At 41.7% G+C, this 24,572-nt stretch overlaps 1 protein-coding gene across 8 annotated transcripts in view; it reads right to left on the bottom strand.

Annotated features, from left to right (window-relative positions):
- samd12 (sterile alpha motif domain containing 12) overlaps window positions 1-24,572 on the bottom strand; it is a 269,788-nt gene that overhangs the window by 189,278 nt on the left and 55,938 nt on the right. For all 8 annotated transcript variants that reach the window (XR_009656799.1, XM_060942980.1, XM_060942979.1 and 5 more), the window contains exon 2: window positions 12,252-12,448. Coding sequence is in view for 7 of the 8 variants with exons in the window: in XM_060942980.1 (XP_060798963.1) it covers window positions 12,252-12,448 (197 nt within the window). In the remaining variant the exon portion in view is untranslated. The remainder of the gene's footprint in view (window positions 1-12,251; window positions 12,449-24,572) is intronic.

Consider the following 24,572-nt stretch of genomic DNA (forward strand, 5'->3'; position numbering starts at 1 on the left):
CTATAGTTATTTATATACTTTGTTTTACAATCTTCTATTTTCTCTATAAATGCACCATGGGGAACCTGACGGAAATGCTATTTCAATGTATACTTGTGTATAGACATACTGACAGTAAAGCTCTCTTGAATCTTATTGTAGATGATCTCTTGCGACCCACCTGCAGTACCTTCACAGCCTATTAGGGGGTTGTGGCCCACACTTTGGGAAACCCTGCTCGAGAAGTCTCTGGAACTGTCCTGGCAGGCTGAATACTGTTTTTTTGTTTGTTTGTTTTTAAATATTCTCTCAATTGGTGCTTCATTGGTCTAAAATCCCCCATAGGAAATTTCATCGGGTTCACTGGGCCGAGATCTGGTGACTATGAAGGCCATAGCATATAAGTTACATCATTTCCACACTTCAATAAGCCCTCATGCTCTGTGGATGGAGGCGGGGTCATCCTGGAAGAGACCACTCCGATCAGGACGGAAATGTTTCATCATAGTGTAAAGATGGTCAATCAGATGAACTTTGTATTGATCTGCAGTGAACATTGACTCTAAGTGGACAAGTGGCCGGAAACCATTCCAGCAAAACACCTCTCACAGCAAAACAGTGGCACTGCTTTTTTCCTTTAAAATGTTATCCATCTTTACATTTAGTACATGTAGTGGTGAATGGAGACGTTGTATGCTTCTGAGGTGTGCTGTGGTCTGGGTGGGGGCACAAAACACGTGCAAAATGCGAACCACACCGAACAACTATAGCAAATCCTAGTTATAACAGAGTAAAAAATAAATAAATTGGAGACAGCTATCTGGAACATTTTGTTTTAAAAAAATCTAATTTATAGTTGTTACAGCTCTCAAAGAAGATTCATCATTAATGAATTGACCCTGAGCCAGGTCAGGGGAAATAGGGGCGCTCCGGGTGCTGCAGCACCCCCTGTTGGAAAAGGCAGACATCGCAGTACTCTCAGCTAGATGCACAAAAAAAAATAGGTATTAAAACATTTAAAATAATTCTTCTGTTATTTACATAAAAATTTAATGCTTTATACAGTATCAGTGATTTGTAGTATACACACCATACCAGTCAAAAGTTTGTACACCCCTACTCATTCATAGGTTTTCCTGTATTTTGACCATTTTCTACATTGCAGAATAATACTGAAGACACCAAAACTCTGAAAGAACATATGGGACACATATGGAATTATGTGATAAACAAAAAGTGGTAAAAAATCAATCATATTTTAGATTCTTCAAAGTAGCCACTGTTTAGCCCCCCCTTTTCCCTTTCCCTTTTTTCCCTTTTGCAGGACACAAAGTTCTCCTGTGAATGATTAACAAATAAATTAATTAATTCTATCCAGGGTGGCACAGTGGTGTAGTGGTTAGCGCTGTCGCCTCACAGCAAGAAGGTCCGGGTTTGAGCCCCATGGCCGACAAGGGCCTTTCTGTGTGGAGTTTGCATGTTCTCCCCGTGTCCGCGTGGGTTTCCTCCGGGTGCTCCGGTTTCCCCCACAGTCCAAAGACATGCAGGTTAGGTTAACTGGTGACTCTAAATTGACCGTAGGTGTGAATGTGAGTGTGAATGGTTGTCTGTGTCTATGTGTCAGCCCTGTGATGACCTGGCGACTTGTCCAGGGTGTACCCCGCCTTTCGCCCGTAGTCAGCTGGGATAGGCTCCAGCTTGCCTGCGATCCTGTAGAACAGGATAAAGCGGCTACAGGTAATGAGATGAGAATTTCTATCCAGCTTGATAAATTAGGCCTCATGTCAGTATTCTCTTCATATGCATTCGCAGCACCTTTCTCTTTGCTTGACATTCCAGTTCAGACTTGGTAAATAAATTATACTATCCCTATGAATTAAATGACTTTATTCATAGGGATCATATAGAAGAAAGGGGCGGCACGGTGGTGTAGTGGTTAGCGCTGTCGCCTCACAGCAAGAAGGTCCTGGGTTCGAGCCCCGTGGCCGGCGAGGGCCTTTCTGTGTGGAGTTTGCATGTTCTCCCCGTGTCCGCGTGGGTTTCCTCCGGGTGCTTCGGTTTCCCCCACAGTCCAAAGACATGCAGGTTAGGTTAACTGGTGACTCTAAATTGACCATGAGTGTGAATGGTTGTCTGTGTCTATGTGTCAGCCCTGTGATGACCTGGCGACTTGTCCAGGGTGCGACTTGTCCAGGGTGTGCCCTGCCTCTCGCCTATACTCAGCTGGGATAGGCTCCAGCTTGCCTGCGACCCTGTAGAAGGATAAAGCGGCTAGAGATAATGAGATGAGATATAGAAGAAATATTAAATGTGAAACGTAACCTTAATACTGAATTGACTTTTTAAAATATGTACAATATTTTTGCAGCCAAAACATACGAGCGGTGAAAGAGAAAAGTAATGCTTCCATTTCATCCCTAAATTGAAGTTTTTCACAGTTCGTTAGGTAACTTGAAGAGTTCAAAAAGTGAAGGGCGTTAATGGATACACCACTGGTGTTCAGTTTGCTGGATGTTAATGCTCATTACAAACACGACAAAAATTCTTCAAGGATGCACATTTATTTCAAATGAAACCTGTTCATTAGATCAGAGAACCATTTCTGAACTAAAATGACCATGACTCTGTGTCATCATAAAACACAACATCCATCCATCCATTATCTGTAGCCGCTTACCCTGTGCAGGGTCGCGGACAAGCTGGAGCCTATCCCAGCTGAGTATAGGCGAGAGGCGGGGTACACCCTGGACAAGTCGCCAGGTCATCACAGGGCTGACATATAGAGACAAACAACCATTCACACTCACATTCACACCTACGGTCAATTTAGAGTCACCAGTTAACCTAACCTGCATGTCTTTGGACTGTGGGGGAAACCGGAGCACCCGGAGGAAACCCACGCAGACATGGGGGGAACATGCAAACTCCACACAGAAAGGCCCTCGCCGGCCACGGGGCTCGAACCCAGAACCTTCTTGCTGTGAGACAACAGTGCTAACCACTACACCACTGTGCTGCCACAAATAAAACAAACAAAAAACATTGTAATACTTATACAATGATCGTGATGCAAAAGAGAGAGCAAAACTCCATCATCCAGGCAGGCAGGCACCCGATACTGCATCAGTCACTTAAGGATTTAATTTGCACTTTAAAAATCTACCTCTTCCCTTTGTTCATTACACATCTTATACAGTGGTGCTTGAAAGTTTGTGAACCCTTTAGAATTTTCTATATTTCTGCATAAATATGACTTAAAACCTCATCAGATTTTCACACAAGTCCTAAAAGTAGATAAAGAGAACCCAGTTAAACAAATAAGACAACATTATTATACTTGGTCATTTATTTATTTATTGAGGAAAATGATCTAAATGTTGGGCGGCATGGTGGTGTAGTGGTTAGTACTGTCGCCTCACAGCAAGAAGGTCCGGGTTCGAGCCCCGTGGCCGGCGAGGGCCTTTCTGTGTGGAGTTTGCATGTTGTCTGTGTGGGTTTCCTCCGGGTGCTCCGGTTTCCTCCACAGTCCAAAGACATGCAGGTTAGGTTAACTGGTGACTCTAAACTGACCGTACAGTAGGTGTGAATGTGAGTGTGAATGGTTGTCTGTGTCTATGTGTCAGCCCTGTGATGACCTGGCGACTTGTCCAGGGTGTACCCCGCCTTTCGCCTGTAGTCAGCTGGGATAGGATCCAGCTTGCCTGCGACCCTGTAGAACAGGATAAAGCGGCTAGAGATAATGAGATGAGATGAGATCTAAATGTTACATATATGTGAGTAGCAAAAGTATGTGAACCTTTGCTTTCAGTATCTGGTGTGACCCCCTTGTATAGCAATAACTGCAACTAAACATTTCCGGTAACTGTTGATCAGTCCTGCACACCGGCTTGGAGGAATTTTAGCCCATTCCTCCATACAGAACAGCTTCAACTCTGGGATGCTGGTGGGTTTCCTCACATGAACTGCTTGCTTCAGGTCCTTCCACAACATTTCGATGGGATTAAGGTCAGAACTTTGACTTGGCCAGTCCAAAACATTAACTTTATTCTTCTTTAACCATTCTTTGGTAGAACGACTTGTGTGCTTAGGGTCGTTGTCTTGCTGCATGACCCACCTTCTCTTGAGATTCAGTTCATGGACAGATGTCCTGACATTTTCCTTTAGAATTCGCTGGTATAATTCAGAATTCATTGTTCCATCAATGATAGCAAGCCGTCCTGGCCCAGATGCAGCAAAACAGGCCCAAACCATGATACTACCACCACTATGTTTCACAGATGGGATAAGGTTCTTATGCTGGAATGCAGTGTTTTCCTTTCTCCAAACATAACGCTTCTCATTTAAACCAAAATGTTCTATTTTGGTCTCATCCGTCCACAAAAAAATTTTCCAATAACCTTGTGGCTTGTCCACGTGATCTTTAGCAAACTGCAGATGAGCAGCAATATTCTTTTTGGAGAGCAGTGGCTTTCTCCTTGCAACCCTGCCATGCACACCATTGTTGTTCAGTGTTCTCCTGATGGTGGACTCATGAACGTTAACATTAGCCAATGTCAGAGACGCCTTCAGTTGCTTAGAAGTTACCCTGGGGTCCTTTGTGACCTCGCCAACTATTACACGCCTTGCTCTTGGAGTGATCTTTGTTGGTGGACCACTCCTGGGGAGGATAACAATGGTCTTGAATTTCCTCCATTTGTACACAATCTGTCTGACTGTGGATTGGTGGAGTCCAAACTCTTTAGAGATGGTTTTGTAACCTTTTCCAGCCTGATGAGCATCAACAGCGCTTTTTCTGAGGTCCTCAAAAATCTCCTTTGTTCGTGCCATGATACACTTCCACAAACATGTGTTGTGAAGATCAGACTTTGATAGATCCCTGTTCTTTAAATAAAACAGGGTGCCCACTCACACCTGATTGTCATCCCATTGATGGAAAACACCTGACTCTAATTTCACCTTCAAATTAACTGCTAATCCTAGAGGTTCACATACTTTTGCCACTCACAGATATGTAATATTGGATCATTTTCCTCAATAAATAAATGACCAAGTATAATATTTTTGTCTCACTTGTTTAACTGGGTTCTCTTTATCTACTTTTAGGACTTGTGTGAAAATGTGATGTTTTAGGTCATATTTATGCAGAAATATAGAAAACTCTAAAGGGTTCACAAACTTTCAAGCACCACTGTATTCACTGTCTATGCACCACTGTCTTTGTCCACTGTTTTTTGTTATATTGTACAGTCCTTGTGTTGCTATAATTAAAAAAAAAAAGAATTTAATGCTCGAGGAAGTTTTGAGAAAAAAAAACATAGCAATACTGAATAATCATTGGGGCGGCACAGTGGTGTAGTGGTGTAGTGTGCCTGCGACCCTGTAGGACAGGATAAGCGGCTACAGATAATGGATGGATGAATAATCAATCATTCATTATTATCTCATTTGGCCATCAATGCCCTCCTGAGGGACTTCATCTCCTCAACCTCTGAGCGCCAAGCCACTTTTGGAGGAGTAATATTACCTTGAGCTGGGTGTTCCGGTTAAGCGTTTGGTTTATTGTGAGCTGCTGCTGCGCAGTTTAACAATCATAACACAGTAATTTCACAGTGATAGCAGATGAATATATTTGGCTGTGTGTGCACCTGATGTTTGTGCCCCGTCATAGAGCCAGGGGTTTAAATAATGTAAGGTCATGTATCTGTACTGTTAAAATATTGTGCATGTGGGGATATGTTCTTGTCCACTGTGCGTGACAGCCTTTTTTGGACCTGTTTAACTATGTTGGCTAGTTGTATTCTTGTCTGTCGTGTGCAACAGGGTCCGGTAGTTGCAAGAGCGACTTGCGTTTGATTCATGTTATAGTTGCGTGTGTGAGATATACATACGCCAATCTGGACACACAAAATATACCTCCCATTACAGCACCCTGATTTAAAGCCTCGTCCCATGGCCCTGCCCTGAGCACAGAAACTTAACTGCCTCTTTGTGCCTGAGTAAAACCGCATCTAGTTAGAATTATAACATTTTAAATACACCCTTTAAAGTGAGTAGTTCCACCTCATCTTTTGTTATATACAGGGGAAGGAATGAGAATCAGCAGAGTGGCTATGCTCTGATTCAGCTATGATTAGATTAGCACTGGTAGACAAGCTGTATTTTTATCTTGTCTTATTTTAATACTCGTTATTTACTTTGTAAAAACCAAGACTACAGTTTCTCACTTTATTTATTTTTGTGTTTATCTTGACATTAAACAAAATAAGTATTAGTACAAATATGTAGGTGATTATAGAAAATCGTGCGCGCTGATTGGTTGAGAGATTCAGACTGTTTCTCAATAATCACCTCGAGCGACTCGGCAAAATGGCGGCTGATAACTTTGTCACCGTAAGTGAGGAAGAATTAGAAGTTATGAAAGAAAATGCTGTTTCTAAAAGCACTAAAGATGCTATGAAGTTTGGTCTAAAACTGTGATTTATTTTATCTCGTTCAAAAAGTATTTCATGTGAGTCAGCGTAGATAAGTGACAAGTCTGTGCGCATTATATTTGCATGCCACTTTTGAAGATCGAAATAAATGAATTTTTTAAAATATATGATTTACTTTTTTAAAATAATCACCGGTGTATTTATATTAAAACAATTATCCGCCTCAGGCTCAGCGAATATCGGTGAATAATAACCTCGAATTCGTCTTGGTTATCGTGCACCTACAGTATATTCGCTTCACCTTCGGTGAATAATTGTTAAAAATAGTACTGATACTGCTATTAATAATAATAATAATAATAAGAAGAAGAAGTTTAACTTATATAGTGCCTTTCTCACACCAAAGGTCGCTTTATAATTACAAAGCGAACAGGGAAGGGAAAAAAAAGTCCACGAAAGGAGGTCAGTATGTAACTCCAGTGGCGTAGCTACCCACAGTCCCACCAAAAAGGCACACAAGGTATGTCCCACACACCGCCTGCACAGCCGCCACGACATCACCGGACAACATCGCTCGGACCACGGATCCACAAAGTGAGCACATAAACACTGCCACACAAAGCGCTGGGCAACTCCGAAGTTGAAAAGAGCAACAAGCACACTGCAGTCCATAGCGAGAACACCACGCATCACTCATGGCGTACCAAGACCTGGGGAAACTGACGCCCAAAACTGGGTCTGGAGCTACGCCACAACCGGCAAAGAGACAAAATCAGTAAAACAGAGAACAAACATCAAACCATACAAACACAGAAAGAAAACAAGTGTTGCCAGGCAAAACAAACCTTACCCGGTAGCACTTATGATGACTATGAAGGAAGATATCGCGAAAAAAATAAGCACCCGATTTGTACATGTGGCTACTGCTTATAAATAAAATTGTTTTCTGATCCCATGTCCATACAGTAAATATAGCATATATATTTACTCTATGAGGCAGTAGCCACAAAAATGAAGCGCAATCCAAAAATGAACAACTTAAAAATCACAGAAGTAAAATATACCAAGTGTCTGTACTTTACATTATTCTACTCTTACAGTTTTCAAAACTGAAACCTCCGAGCTGAGGCTGACATGCACACACTGTCGCCATGACCCAAACTCTTATTTCCTGGAAAAGGCCTGGTGCTAGAGCTCAGTGGAATGCACTTTCCCTTTGTAATAAGCATAAACATGTCTGAAAGCGGTTTCTTTAGTCTAATCCATTTATTTCGAATGGTGAACCGAATTGTATACACTCACTGGCCATTTTAATTGGAAGACGTATATACAGTACGCATGCGTAGTGTGTGACTGTTACACTCTTACATTCTTACAGCACAATGACGTAGTGGCTAACACCTCTATATGAGGCAGTAGCCACAACAAAAATGATTCTGACCTTTTTGGTGACCTTGACCGTATGACCCTCAAAATGTTGGAGGTTCTATGTGAGACCAATGCCCATCTATCCTGAAAATTTCATGAAGATTGATCCAGCCATTTTCCCGTAATATTGTTAACAAAAAAGCAAAGAAACCTGACCGAAAACAATACCTTGCCCCCTGTTGGACTCCGTCCCAGGCGAGGTAAAAAGAAAAAGAAGCAGCTCTGGTGAGAATCATCAGCCAAAAAGCGCACAGCGTACTCTCAATGGGAAACGGTGACGGAATAGGAAAAACATGACTAAGTTCCATAATCTGATCTTGCTGAGCTTCACCAGCAAAACTCACAGCCATAAAGGGTTAACCCCTTGGCTGCCACCCATAATTAATTGTAATGTGCCGGGCATATAGGACAAAAATAGCTCAAAATTGGGATATTTTGACAATCTTTCTCTAACTTGTTCAGAACTTTGTATTTTTACTATTTGTATAGAAAAATCACAAAAAACACTGTTGTAGAGTAAAAATAACTTTAGTAATCAAAAACATCCAAAAAACTCCAAGACAATGGGTCTTGTCAATGAGAACCTGCCCATAAACATGAATTACTAGTACTTGAAAACACAATGTACACCAAGGGTCCATGTATTCCAAGTAACTGGGCACCATTTTTATAATGGTCTTTGGTATGACCCGACCATGAATAGAATTTGCAATCTCCCGATCGAGAGGCAGACGTGCTAACCGCTAGGCCAACTCGTGGTAATGTGCCACTGTGAAGTAAAAGTAATGCGCCATGTAAGGTACATAAAAGGAGGCGTTTATGACGAGTAGCGTACGTCATAAGGCACAGTGGTAAAAGATTTCATGACGTACGTGACTCATCCAAAGGCATTGAAGGGGTTAATAAAGCATGTGCCTGTGGTTGTATTTGCTTTAATAAAACGGTTTCCTGATCTTGGTGGACCAAGGCCTGGGGTCGTACTCTTAAACCACTCCTAGTGATTTAAAGTGCTGATGACACGTTTTTGATATCTTTGGCGATGTTTTATAACATAAAAAGTAATTCCCGATGATCCATATATTAATTCACGAATGCGCCTATTTTACAAGTTATGATAAAAAATGCGGCTATTTGGGCAAATTTGACGGGGCTGCAGCACCCAGGAGACGAAAGAGGAGGAGGGGCTATATGACGTCAGCGAAAGAACCTTCCTCCTAACTTACCAGTTTGTTGTTGATGCGAGAGGTGTTAAGTTTATCATTATTAATATTATTATTATACATTATTATACATTATATATATATTATGCCTTCGCGTTGTGTTGCCGGCTTTTGCTCCAAAACCCACAAGGATGGGGTAAGTTTATTCAAGTTTCCCAGAGATCCTGAGCTGCATGCGAAGTGGGTGAAGCAAGTCAGGCGCACTCGTGACAAGTGGGAGCCCTCACCAACATCCGTCCTGTGCTCTGAACACTTCGATTTGGATTGTTTTGACACCCTTCCCAGCTTAAAATAATCTCTTGGGTGTTCAGTTCAGCACAAACGTGTGTTACTACCATCAGCAGTGCCTACAGTATTCCGGAGGGGGTCTACCAGTAGCTATGCCGGATTCAGCAGTCGCCTGGGACAAGGCGACTCCTCCAAAGACAGTCCTCCTGTCAGAACATGTGTTGAGAAACGACATAAGATAAAGGTACGTAGAGCTACAGAGTGCTCCGACATGATGCTAAAAATAGTAACCATGCGGTCTGCGCGGCCATCTTGGAAGTGACTTGCTCCAGAGCGCTCATAGAGTACACATCATAGAGTACACATTCATGATAATCATAAAGTTGGCGTGATATCAGTCATGTATTTGCTTGTGAAAGCTTGCGGCTTTCATGTAACTGCCGCCTAGCAACGAGAGGCAAAGGGTAAAGAGGGTAGGCTATCATAGATTCTATTCGGAAGAGATCAACACATGATTGCTTAAAAATTAGGTATTTTAACAATTTGCATCTGTTTTGTGATTATCGTGACACTTGTGTGTTATATAGAACTGTATGTCTTATCAGCACATCAAGGATCTTCCACCGGAGGCTTTAGCAAGTACTCGTAGCAACACTACACTTTACCCTTTGCCATGCGTTGTTAGGGAACAGTAGCAAGTACCCCGATGACCGACTTCAAGAATATGTAGAAAAAATTTAGAAATTATACTTTCCAAAAGTCATTTGAGCTTAGTGTATTGCATTTCCATTTATATTGTAGGTTCTTGCTGATGTTTTTGCGGAGTATGACGCAGCTGCTGAATCAGAAGCTGCAGAGTTTGTATGTACTAGTTGTGAACATTCACATTATTATCAATCTCATTTATTTAAAATCAGATAAAATCATGCCATCATGATCACTGCTTAAAGCACCAGTATTTGGTTGTTCTTTTGTTCAGAGGAAGAGCTAGCACTAGAGAGTTCACCGGCGTTTTCATGCGCCATTTCCATTGAGTAGAACAGCCAGTGAACCGCAGCATGTTCTCCCGCTGAGGTCACAGCATGGCCGCGTGCCACGGACCCAGTTTTCTTGCGCTGTGCAATTAAAAGTTGGATATTCACGTAACAACAGCTTCTTTTCACGTAATTATAACAGAAATCTAACATGTTTGTCATGTTGTATAGTTTATTTAAGAAATTGCATAGAGTCATGTTCGTGTCATCAGCCCTTTAAAGGCCCGGTCCCACTGGCCGATGGACACAAAACGTATGCAAAAAGGACACAGCGGACGAGCAAAATTTCGGGGGTGGCTCTATCCGTTTTCATCCGCTCCAGAAATGGACAAAATTGGCGAAAATTTGCGAAAACAGAACGGAAAAGAACGGACGTGGGTAGTATATAGCGGGGATGTTAAACGCATGTTCATAGGAAGCCTAGCGGATGAAAGCGGATGGAAGTGGATGACAGCTCCGAAGGGGTTACCGGTGATAACTGAGAAGCAGACGCATAGCGGATGAAGGGGATGCATCACGTACGCCTAACGGAAACAAAGGGGATGTTGCAAGGATGTATATCGGATGCAGACCGTTCACTGCGCTAGGTGTCCTTCTACATACTCTAGACATACTCCAGACATCCTAAATATACGAGATACATCCCAGATATAAACGCTTAGTCCGTTTTGAATACTTTATATACGAGATGCATACGCTTACATCCTTTCTATTTCCGTGCTACTAACGATGAATAGACGTTTCATGTACCTTATCTTTCCTCCCTCTTTCCGTTTTCAGCTGCAGCGGATGTGAGTTGCGAGGATGCCCAGAGGATGCAGAGAGGATACAGCAGACGTTTAACAGATGATAACGGACATAGAACGTTTGTTGCTCGTATATGTCGCGGATTTACATCGTACATGGCGGAAAGTTCATCCGTTCTAAAAGTTTTGTGCAGCTCAAAACTTTTTGCGCGGATGAAATCACAGTGGACGGATGCTCGATGGATAGAGCGTATGAAGCACGTATGCAATGAGTACACAGCGGATGCATAGCGTTTTCCAACAGATGGCAAAGATTTTTTTACGTTTTACATCCTCTTTGCATCCGTAAGTGCAGTGGGACCGGGCCTTAAGAGACAACAATTAACAATTTGTTCAGAGCATAAAAGTGTTACAGTTAAATGCAAGCAAACGGTGCCTAAAGAGGATATCCAGATACACTTCATCATCCTGATACATCAATTTAAAAACTAAAACATAAACTGCTCATTTGTCTCAGTTTTAGATCCTGTATTTCTGAATAATATGCATCTAATTCGTAAAGGTTTTTAACTGATAAGTGGTGAAATGAAAGATGATTTTGGGTAGTACTGTACACAGTTGTGGTTTGTGTTCTGTCTCTCACTATATTTTCCAAAAATGCAGACATGTTCAGTGAAAAGGTACAGCTAGTTCCTGCACAGAAAAGTTGCTCAAGCACTATTTTTGTCTTTTCTCTACAAAACAAAGACTTGTAGGTAGATAATTTATCATAGTGTCAAATAATCACCGCTTATGGCCATGAATTATTTTATTTATTTATTTTAAAGCACACTTATGAGACTACTCCAAGTCCAAGAAAAGCTCCTTCAGCATTCGACAGAGAGGAGGAAGTGACGGGACCCATTCATTCTCACCACCAAAATAAACCACTGCTGCACAGAAGCACAGCTCAGCGATGCATCACTAATGATTGCTCTGCCCCGTGTTGTATTGTTTTATGCTTCTTTTATTGCAGTGATATGGATATAATATGATTTTTAATAAACAGCGGAATCAACATTGACCAATAGTGACCTAAAACCTTTTGGATCTATGGATAAAAACAGCCATGACCTACATTAAGCTAGTGCAACAGCACTAGTAGAGGATCGTGTATGGATGTGGTTTTCTGTCTCTGGTGTTTACCTTGGAGAGTTCAGATTCGGAGACGGAGCGCTGTGGTGGAGTACAGCGCTGGAAACCAGGACTATACTGCTGAAAGCCCAAGCTGTCATCGTCCAGTCCTGGGTCCTGATCTACAGACACCTCTTCCACGTGTGAGCTCGCATCCGCCATACACACCTGATGATCGATTCCATTCTGACTCAGGTTGCAGTGGACAGCTGGAGAAACAACAACAACAACATCATGAGCAACTATTCATCTTAAAATTAAAAACTGTTTCAGGATAAACATTCAGTAGAATGGCATAAGGTGGCACTCGGATGTTTGTCTTGCATGCGTCTTATTATCAGGACAATTAAAACTGTGGACAGGGTTAGATTCGACGACCTGTGAAGTTTAGTATAGGTACCAATTAATACAATATTTAGTTTCTCAAAATCATTGAGAAATGATGCTCTAAAGAATTCATCTCCATGGAGAGGTTTTTTGTTGTTGTTGCAAATCTGTCTCACTGATAATTGAAACATGGAGGTCAGTAATGTTACAGAAAATCTCAGTATCTCAGAATCACCTTGTTGCTGTTTTACTATTCACAAGCACTAGGTGGCACCACAGCACACTCCTACACTCCCCTCTGCAGCCCAAGAAAATGTCAAGGTTAACGCTGTCATTTAGATTTACACATAAAAACAAGTCATCAGGAGAGGACATATCCCCCCGGCCCCCACATGAAACCCCGCTCCAAATTTTCCTAAGCTGAATTGGTTGCCGTGGAAATACAGAAAAAATAAAAAGCACAGAAATCCCTAAATGTCAAAAGGCACTCCTCTAGGCACTGAACATAACTGTCAGGTTTTGTGAAAAAAATTCCTAATAGCTTTTGAGTTATGCTCCAGAAACTAAATGTTTACAGACAGACGGACAGACAGACAGAGCAATAGCTATATCCCCCTGCATTATATGCCGGGGGGATAAAAAGAAAAAAAAATAGAAATCCAAAACCAGATTTAAAAAAAATAAAATAAAATGATGTTCATCAGCAGAATTTCTGCATCTGCTATACTTTATACTCATGATCCTGGCTGCTTTTGTTCACTCACTGCTTTTCCATGATTTGGATGCAGTCATATTCCCTTTTTTCTGCTTTCCTGTTTTGCTTTTCATCTCCTCTATGTATGTAAATGAATTAGGAAGGCTAGAAAGATTAACATGCTAATATTTTCTTCTTCTCCTCATAGCCTCTGGTCAAAATAGTGATCACTGAGCCGATGAATAAGAACACTAATAGATCAGTCTAGTCTATCACTGTTAAATATCCAATAAGAACAATAACATTTCCATAATCCTTTACATTAAATTCAACAACAAGCGGTATCACTGTGTATAAATTATACACTCAGCTCTTGAAATATCAGTGTCCTTATTAAAGAGGAGTAAAAAGCTGATAAGTATAATCTTACACTAAACATCTCATCTCATTATCTCTAGCTGCTTGATCCTTCTACAGGGTCGCAGGCAAGCTGGAGCCTATCCCAGCTGACTACGGGCGAAAGGCGGGGTACACCCTGGACAAGTCGCCAGGTCATCACAGGGCTGACACACAGACACAGACAACCATTCACACTCACATTCACACCTACGGTCAATTTAGAGTCACCAGTTAACCTAACCTGCATGTCTTTGGACTGTGGGGGAAACCGGAGCACCCGGAGGAAACCCACGCGGACACGGGGAGAACATGCAAACTCCGCACAGAAAGGCCCTCGCCGGCCACGGGGCTCGAACCCAGGACCTTCTTGCTGTGAGGCGACAGCGCTAACCACTACACCACCATGCCGCCCATCATGAAAGATAGAAAATATATATTTTAAAAAAAAATCGAACATTGCAACAGATAACAGCCTGTAAAATTCCTAGGAACAAAATGCAACTTAAGTATGTTCTTATTTACATTTTACTTTTTAAGTTCACTGGATTATTTAATAACTCTTCGATTATCAGCGAATTCCTGTTTTACTAGACTAGAATATAAATATGAATATGACTAGGCCATATTCCCTTGGCTATTCATTAACAAGGGGAAGACTACAGAATAAACAAATGAAACAAAACAAGACAAAAAAAGAGACATACAGTACTGTGCAAAAGTCTCAGGCACCCTATTGTTTTCATGCAAATTTTGTTATAGATTTCTATTTGATGACTCCTACATTAGGTGGCACGGGGCTGTAGTGGTTAGCACTGTTGCCTCACAGCAAGAAGGTTCTGGGACCGAGCCGACACAGCGGCCGGCGAGGGCCTTTCTGTGCAGAGTTTGCATGTTCTCCCCGTGTCCGCGTGGGTTTCCTCCGGGTGCTCCGGTTTCCCCCACAGTCCAAAGACAAGCAGGTTAGGTTAACTGGTGACTCTAAATTGACCGTAGGTGTGAATGCAAGTGTGAATGGTTGTTTGTCTCTATGTGTCAGCCCTGCGATGATCTGGCAACCTGCCCACGGTGTACCCCGCCTTTCGCCCATAGTCAGCTGGGATAGGCTCCAGCTTGCCCATGACCCTGCACAAGATAAGTGGTTACGGATAATGGATGGATGGATGGATGGATGGATGGATCTCTACATAATCGAGTCAGTACAAAAACGTTTTAGAGTCCAAACGTTCGTTTTCCAGCACAAAATTAAATGTTACAGAAAAAAAGTTTGCATCTGAGCAGCTTATTGCATAACAGCCCGCTTTTCAGATTAAAAAAGAAAACATACTGAAGGCTGCTGGGTTTTGGTGCAAAATGAAGACGCGAGTGTGACAGTCAAAGTGTCCAGAAGAACTGTGGCTGGTTCTGGAAGATGCTCAGTAAAACCTACAGCTCATTTCCTTATCAAACTGCACTCGTTGTACCGGAAACTTTAAAAAAAAAAGCAAAGGGTCGTCTCACACCAAATACTGACTTTGTTTCATTTATTATGGCTTACTGCTGTTTATAGCATTTTTTAATGTTGAAACATTTAATTTCATTATTTTTAAACCATTTTTGGTCGACAGCATTTCTTTACATGTGCCTAAGACTTTTGCACACTACTGTAAATCAGGCACTTGCTATAAAGTAGCGATATACTTGAAATGTCCGTAACCCACTGTCCCCGAGAGAGAACATGTGGTGAATTTTGAAACAAAAAATAAGACTTGTTTGCAGGAAGAATGGGACAAAATAACACCTAAAACACTTCTTCACTTGGTGTCTTCAGTCTATAAACATTTTAAGTGTTGTGAGAAGGAATGGGGGGTGGGGGGGTGGCACGGTGGTGTAGTGGTTAGCGCTGTCGCCTCACAGCAAGAAGGTCCGGGTTCGAGTCCCGGGGCCGACGAGGGCCTTTCTGTGCAGAGTTTGCATGTTCTCCCCGTGTCTGCGTGGGTTTACTCCGGGTGCTCCGGTTTCCCCCACAGTCCAAAGACATGCAGGTTAGGTTAACTGGTGACTCCAAATTGACCGTAGGTGTGAATGTGAGTGTGAATGGTTGTCTGTGTCTATGTGTCAGCCCTGTGATGACCTGGCGACTTGTCCAGGGTGTACCCCGCCTTTCGCCCGTAGTCAGCTGGGATAGGCTCCAGCTTGCCTGCGACCCTGTAGAACAGGATAAAGCGGCTAGAGATAATGAGATGAGATGAGAAGGAATGGCAACATTATAAAGTGGTAAATGCTTTACTTGCCCAACTTTATTGGAAATGTGTTGCAAGAATCAAAATTGAAATCAGTGTTTATTTTGATAGAACAATAAAATTCATGAGGTAAAACATCAAATAATGTGCTGTTGTACTGTTTTGAATGCAATACAGGTCATAGATTCTTTACATATCATTGTTTTCAGTTTTAATTTCAACATCCCGTCCCAGTTTTTTTTTCCCTTTCTTTCTGATTTGAAGCGATATGACTACTGGACGTTGTGTTTTTTATATATATATATATAACATTACTAAATGCACTGTGCCATTGGATATCTTTAATTGTTTTTTAAATTTTGTTCCACATGTACCCTTTTTTCACCTCACGCTTCCTGTACCTCAGGTTCTACCTGCTTTACCGGAGAACGTGTGCGCAGTTGTCAAGCTCATCTCTCAAACGTCAAAAGATGTTTTGTGTCTATGTGCAGAATAAAAGCAGAGCGGGTGAGAGAAGAAAACCTCCCACTGTTCAACTTGTATCAGAAACACATTGTTAGCCCTGCTGCAAAGGTACAGTAACAGTTACATCTCTCCTCAGTGATTACAGAAAAACAAATTAAAAATAGCACATAGCCTGAAGCTAACACAGGGTACATCAGCTAACTTTGCTGTGATCAGCTTCCACCGCTGTACAGATCAAGCTGATTTGCCTAGCAATGCTACACCAAAAATCTGCCAACTTATCTCATAAACCCTGTGTTCGTGTCACATGTTCTCACAAACATTTAGACCATACAGTGGCATGCAAAAGTTTGGGCACCCTTGCTGAAAATGTCTGTTACTGTGAATAGTTAAGTGAGCAGAAGATGAACTGATCACCAAAAGGCATAAAGGTAAAGACAACACATTTCTTTTCAGTGTTTTCTGCAAGATTTGTGTATTATTTTTGTTTTGTACAATTGGAGAGTGAAAAAAGAAAAGGAACACCATGTGAAAGTTTGGGCGCCCCAATACATTTGAGTTCTCAGGTAAATTTTACAAAGGTTCCAGACCTTAATTAGTTTATTGAGCTGTGGCTTGTTCAAATTCTTCATTAGGAAAGGTCAGATGATGCAGATTTCAAAGCTGTATAAATTCTCTGACTCCTCAAACTTGTCCCTAAAATCAACAGCCATGGGCTCCTCTAAGCAACTCCCTCGCATTCTGAATAATAAAATAATTGACGCTCACAAAGCAGGAGAAGGCTACAAGAACATAGCAAAGTGTTTTCAGGTAGCTGTTTCCTCAGATTGTAACGTTATTAAGAAATGGCAGTTAACAGAAACAGTGGAGATCAAGGTGAGGTCTGGAAGATGAAGAAAACTTTCTGAAAGAACTGCTCGTTGGATTGCTAGAAAGGCAAATAAAACCCCCTGTTTGACTGCAAAAGACCTTCAGAAAGATTTAGCAGACCCTGGAGTGGTGGTGCACTGTTCTACTATGCAGCGATACCTGAACAAATATGACCTTCATGGAAGAGTCATCAGAAGAAAACCTTTCCTGTGTCCTAGCCACAAAATTCAGCATCTGAAGTTTGCAAATGAACATCTAAATAAGCCTGATGCATTTTGGAAACAAGTCCTGTGGACTGATGAAATCAAAACAGAACTTTTTGGCCACAATGTGCAAAGGTATGTTTGGAGAAAAAAGGGTGCCAAATTCCAGGAAAAGAACACCTCTCCAACTCTGAAGCATGGGTGTGGATCGATCATGCTTTGGGGTTGTGTGGCAGCCAGTGGCACAGGGCACATTTCACTGGTTGAGGGAAGCATGCATTCGAATAAATACCAGCAAACATCACACCATCTGTAAAAAAGTTGAAGTTAAAAAGAGGATGGGTCCTACAATAAGACGATGATCCAAAACACACCTCAAAATCTACAATGGAATACCTCAAGAGGCACAAGCTGAAGGTTTTGCCCTGGCCCTCACAGTCCCCTGACCTAAACATCATTGAAAATCTGTGGATAGATCTCAAAAGAGCAGTGCATGCAAGACAGCCCAAGAAACTTGTAGAACTGGAAGCCTTTTGCAAGGACGAATGCACAAAAATCCCCCAGGTAAGAACTGACAGGTTATTAGCTGGCTACAAAAAGTGTTTACAAGCTGTGATACTTGCCAAAGGGGGTGTTACTAAGTACTGACCATGTCAGGTGCCCAAACTTTTGCTTCAGGTCCTTTTCATTTTTTGGTATTTTACGCCTGTAAATGATGGAAATAAAAATGTAATATTGCGGAAAATATTAAAGAAATGTATCATCTTTACCCTTATGCCTTTTGGTGATCAGTTCATCTTCTGCTCACTTAACTATTCACAGTGACATTTTCAGCAAGGGTGCCCAAACTTTTGCATGCCACTGTAGCTATGTCAGATGTGCATATATTTTAACAATAGGAATGTGACGATTCATCCAATTCACGATTCAATTCATGACACTGGGTTCACAATTCAATTTTCCTAGAATATTTTTCTCATCTCATCTCATTATCTCTAGCCGCTTTATCCTTCTACAGGGTCGCAGGCAAGCTGGAGCCTATCCCAGCTGACTACGGGCGAAAGGCGGGGTACACCCTGGACAAGTCGCCAGGTCATCACAGGGCGACACATAGACACAGACAACCATTCACACTCACATTGACACCTACGGTCAATTTAGAGTCACCAGTTAACCTAACCTGCATGTCTTTGGACTGTGGGGGAAACCGGAGCACCCGGAGGAAACCCACGCGGACACGGGGAGAACATGCAAACTCCGCACAGAAAGGCCCTCGCCGGCCACGGGGCTCGAACCCAGACCTTCTTGCTGTGAGGCGACAGCGCTAACCACTACACCACCGTGCCGCCCTCCAGAATATTTTTGAAGAAATTAAAATGACGAAAATTTTATTCCTCAAAAAATGCAACATTTATTTTCCTATTCTTTATCAAATTACATTTTGTTAGAAATTGTTAATTTTGAAAAGTTCCATTTTTGTAATAACCAATAATTATTTTAATTACTAGAAATTATTATTTAACCACATTTGTAAAGTTTTGAGTCAAATATAAATCGCCTATTAAATAAAATATTACTTTTATTAAAAATAAAGTTAATAATAAATAGGGCTTTTTTTCATAAGCTTTTATGAACATGCCTACTACGTTCATTTGCTTCTCTTTTCTTTATCTTTCAGCAGTCTGTATAAAGAGAGCTCTGATTTCTCGTTCAATCTATTTGTACAGACAATCACACAACAGCTCTTTCCCACTTTAGATCTGTTTTTTTTTCTTGGCATTAGAGCTGTGTTACTTCCGCTTAGTGTGAAGTCATACGCATTCTCGCTATTGTGTTATTCCACCCTCTGCTCTCTAAATAACGCAATTACAGCTCAGAAAAACTCAGATTACACAGCCTGATAATAATCGTGATTCATTTTTTATTTCATCATATTGAATCGTCACAAATTTTTACCGTGATTTACCATTGCAAAATATATTGTTGCATGCTTATTCAACAAGAAGTTAAAGTCTGATAGAACAGTGTCTTGTGAGCGCTAAACACAACAAATGATTAGGTCTATGGGTAAACCTAAAGTGTCCTCTTCAGCTGCTCTGAGGTCAGTTGAGCACAGTCATGAGTGCTGAATGGGTCTTGGAATGCAAGTTTCTGCACAATAAACTATATTTGCCATTATACTGTCAGGATGGTGTAATGATATTTCCATATAGAATTTTACAACTATGAAAAACTCCAAAACCTACCAAAACTGCAGATGCTCGGACCTCAGTATCCTAATAGTGAGTTACTTGCCATGGTTACTGGATCTTTTACTGGTCAGATGAGACAAAAAAGTGCTTTCTGGCGACAAACACTCAAGGTGGGTTTTCATTAAAATGAAGGACAGTGTTGGTAACTCGCCAGCGCCCCCTATAACGATCCCACAATTTCCTTGCGCGCTCCACCCGGATGTGACGTGAAGTGGAACTGCTTTAACTGTATCGAGAGCGCCTCGATTCGCTCTCTCATGTTCTGACTACTGGAGTGGTCGGACGGACTGTAGGCACGCTCGCCTACAGTGTTGAGACTAACCGCTATTGTCTGAGAACAGCCTGTTCAAATTAGTTTCGGCCGAACTTTTGAACGACCCGCTAAGTTTCAGCGATATAGTGGTTTTGATTCTAAACCTTTGCAAAGTTTAACTACAGTTAAGTAGTTTTCCACGCTAAGAGGCATTTGCGGACAGCTTCGCTCCTCTCAGCCTTTTCCTCGTCGACGCATCACCGGAGGTTTCTCCTGAAGCACCGTGGGCCAGCTAGGCCTCCCTCTCCCTGCTTCGTTAGCCGCGGTTGGACGCAACGCGCCGCTAACCTCCTCTCCTCGGATCGCGACCCTCAGCGCGGACAACGGAGAAAGAACTTCCATCGCATTGAGTAGGCACTTGGGCAAATTTTTAATTTGTAGCTTATTCAGATGGTTGTTAGGGTCATGTTTAAGCTTTGAGCTATTTAGCATACCCGCTCAGACACGGAAGGTGTTTGTTTGTTTTTATTGTTTGTTTGTTTGTTTGTTTTTATTGTTTGTTTTGGTTCTGTTTTTTTTCTTTGAACTTGTTAGACAGGGTATCTTGCATGATATCTTTCCTTAACTCCATTGCTAGCTTCCCTATCTGATTAGCAGCGCAGCGACAAGTTTGTTATTTTAAGCTCCGAGGCTAGACCGCTACAAGGCCTAGTTCTCTCCATCCAACACATATACACACTCTCTCACACTCTTTCTCTCTCTCTCTCTCTCTCTCTCGCGTTGAGTTCTTTGCCTAGATAGTCTGTTGGAAATTGTTGTTAAGTGCAGTGTTTGGATCCAGCTGTAGCGTGGTCAGATTCTCCTTAGCAACTTATTGCTAGCTGGTAGGCTTGTGTTCTCGACTAGGCCTGCAGGCGCCATTTTTCCGACGCCATTTTGATACCTTCCTCATTGAGTTACCTGTGATACGACACCTAGGCACTGACCGCCATTTTGTTTAAGCATTGCCAGAGTGGCTAGCATTAGCATCTGCCCACAGATACCTACACAAAGCACACATTAGCCACAGAGCTAATCCTTTGTTCTATTTAGCTAACATTCCTTTGTTTTAGCTAACATTCCTTTGTTTTAGCTAACGACAAGCTAGGTCACACACACACACACACACACACACGCATCGGCTTGCCCTAGCCTCACACACACGCACACACAAGGGATTCTTTTCTTTTTTTTTTCCTTCTATCTCTTTCTCTCTCTCTTTCCCTCAAATTTATAGTCCAGGTGTAATTGTTCCATTGTTTTGTCTTGTTATTACCTTTGCTGACATTGAATGTATTTTGAGTTTATTATTATTAGTGAGTAGTAGACAAATAAAAGCTAATAAAATTGAATTGCATTTTACTTGTTCCTGTTGTTTATTCACAAGGTCAACTATTTAGAACTCCTTTTTCCTTCAGAATTTAGCTTTTGTATACAACTGGGTTTCCCATCTAATACAGAGCTACCATTAATCTTGAGTGTAACCATTCACGGTGAGTATTAAGATTAATAATTTAAGATTTTATGAGACTGATCTTTATTTATAAATTGATTAATTTAATTATCAATTATCACATAATTTATAATTTAATTAATCCCAATTCAACCTACAACAGTAATATAGAAAAGCACCTAATTTCCACTAAACATTTGGAGGATCTATGATCTTGGTCAGCTGTCTTTCCTGCAAAAATAATGGAAACCTGGTTAGGATACAAGGTGTCATGGACTCCATGGATCTGGCTGCCTCTACTACTACAACTAGATCATGCTTGGCTCTTCCAGCAGGACGAGGATCTAAATTACAGTACAGTACATCTAAATCCACCACAAGCTGGCCTAGTGGTTAGCATGTCGCCTCTCAACTGAGAGATTGCGAGTTCTACTTGTGGTCAGGCCAAACCAAAGACCATTATAAAAAATAAAAAAATGGTACCTTCTGGCAAGGCACACCACAATACAGATGTGAGTAGGGAGTCAAACTCTTATGGTTATCAGAGAACCAGCCCCCCGCTGTAACCCTAGCTACGTAATAGGCGAGAGGCCGAGGGCTACTGAAGCGGAGACTGGCGCCGCCCCATGCGCTTTAAGGGACTGGAGACTGCCTGGTCCTGGCATGGGAATGACTTTGATGTCTAAATCCAGACAGAATGTCTCAATGATGACAGTCCCGCTCTGAAAACCTTTAGGGTGAACTGAAGAGGAAAATCCATAAGAGAGGACCCTGGAGGAGGTTCTGCATTGAGGAATGCACTCAGATTCCTTTTTCTGTATTCTCATCTGTATACTCAACATTCTAGCGCAAGTCTTAAATAAAATCCTAAATAAATTTTCTTCAATTAGATGTTCGATTTCTCATATTTTCAGTTAATTGACCAATTCATTAACCACAAAGAATTTTGGAGCCTACACTTTTGGTTCTGGAGCTCAGTGTATATACATTTATACTGTACAGCCTAATAGGAGTCACTGTAGTACTTTAATGACCAAGAACCAGAGCAAGCGCTAAGAACTAATACAGCTTCAATTATTTTTTAAGCTACAGCATGTAAGAGGATTAATTGAATGGTGTACGCATAAATCTCATGCCTGCAAGTGCCAAGTGATACACACTCAGAATTTAAGGCTGCGTCTCAAAACACATCATGCCCATTAAAGTCAACAGTCTTTTAAGATTTTTACTTGCCTCACTGTCGGAAATGATTCCAATAAAATTTCAGCCAAATGCAATAATGTGCCCTCGGTGTCAGATTAGAAGATGAAAATCCTCTAACAACAGAAAGAAAATTAATATGTTTTGTTTACATCATCAATCAAGATGATTTGAGCTCGTGCAGAACACGAGTTCGCAGACACAGAAACAAGCCCTTGGTACAATAGCAGCATGTTATGCGTTGAGAAAACAGATTTTAAAAGGAGAAGACTCTGGAGCCATTTGTGACTGGGTTAAACAGGACAACATGGAATGCATATTTCTGAGGCCCAAGATGCTAAGGATAATTTTTATGTAGGTTAGCATATATGTGGTAGATTTGCAACTCACTATACAGGGGACCAGGTTGGCATGGTGGTGTAGTGGTTAGTGCTGTCGCCTCACAGCAAGAAGGTTCTGGGTTTGAGCCCAGCGGCCAACAGGGGCCTTTCTGTGTGGAGTTTGCATGTTCTCCCCGTGTCCGTTTCCTCCGGGTGCTCCGGTTTCCCCCCACAGTCCAAAGACATGCAGGTTAGGCTAACTGGTGGCTCTAAATTGACTGTAGGTGTGAATGTGAGTGTGAATGGTTGTTTGTCTCTGTGTCAGCCCTGCGATGACCTGGCGACTTGTCCAGGATGTATCCCGCCTCTTGCCCATAGTCAGCTGGGATAAGCTCCAGCTCACCTGCGACCCTGCACAGGATACGCAGTTATGGATAATGGATGGATGGATGGATGGATGGATATACAAGGGACCAGTCATGTAAACTTACGGTATATTAATTTATCTGAATAATTTGTATTTCTATTTCTAGCTGTACCTTGACATCCTCTTAATCCTGAACTGTTCTCCTGTTGGTGACTTTTACGGTAGCATCATAGTGTTTTAATTAAAAATAAATAAATAAATAAATAAATAAATATTGACACTGTCCTTGTTATCGAATATATTTTGTAAATAATAACGAACTTATAATAAGACCTTTATTTACATAGAACTGTCACAGAATTCAAGAATTAAGGAAGAAAAATCCTCATGGCTGAAACTTTAAAGGCAGGGTAGGTAATTTTGAAGAAACCAGCAAGAGTAGGCTAGATTTTGAAAGTACCCAAGTGAAAAATCCAACCTCATTCTTTCAGCCATCCCTCCAAAGCCACTCCTCTAAAATACATGAATGTGCACTGCCTCACTACTGGTGTTAATCACGAGAGAGAGAGAGAGAGAGAATTTTTTTTTTATTTTAAAGTGACTTTATTGTACAACAACTGAGATAAAAAAAACGCTCATTCACAAAAAAAACAGAACAGTTAGCTATTCAAAAAAGAAGCAAAAAAAAGTTCATTATCTGTCACAGAGCAAAAAGTACCAACACAACACCATTTCTCTTTGAAATCCTCCATTGCTCTCATTCTCATCTCATTATCTGTAGCCGCTTTATCCTTCTACAGGGTCGCAGGCAAGCTGGAGCCTATCCCAGCTGACTACGGGCGAAAGGCGGGGTACACCCTGGACAAGTCGCCAGGTCATCACAGGGCTGACACATAGACACGGACATCCATTCACACCTACGGTCAATTTAGAGTCACCAGTTAACCTAACCTGCATGTCTTTGGACTGTGGGGGAAACCGGAGCACCCAGAGGAAACCCACGCGGACACGGGGAGAACATGCAAACTCCGCACAGAAAGGCCCTTGCCGGCCCCGGGGCTCAAACCCAGGACCTTCTTGCTGTGAGGCAACAGCGCTAACCACTACACCACCATGCCGCCCCATTGCTCTCATTAGTTTGTAAAAATAAAAATCAATGGTTATTCTTGACTTGACGAAATTCTTAAAAACAGCGACAACGTCATCTCCAGCCTTTTGCTGCACCTTGTTTTTTTCTGCTGAGGTAAATAGCAAGTTTGGCCTGACCAACAA

This window comes from Neoarius graeffei, chromosome 16 (genome assembly GCF_027579695.1).
Source record: "Neoarius graeffei isolate fNeoGra1 chromosome 16, fNeoGra1.pri, whole genome shotgun sequence".
Lineage (NCBI taxonomy): Eukaryota > Metazoa > Chordata > Actinopteri > Siluriformes > Ariidae > Neoarius > Neoarius graeffei.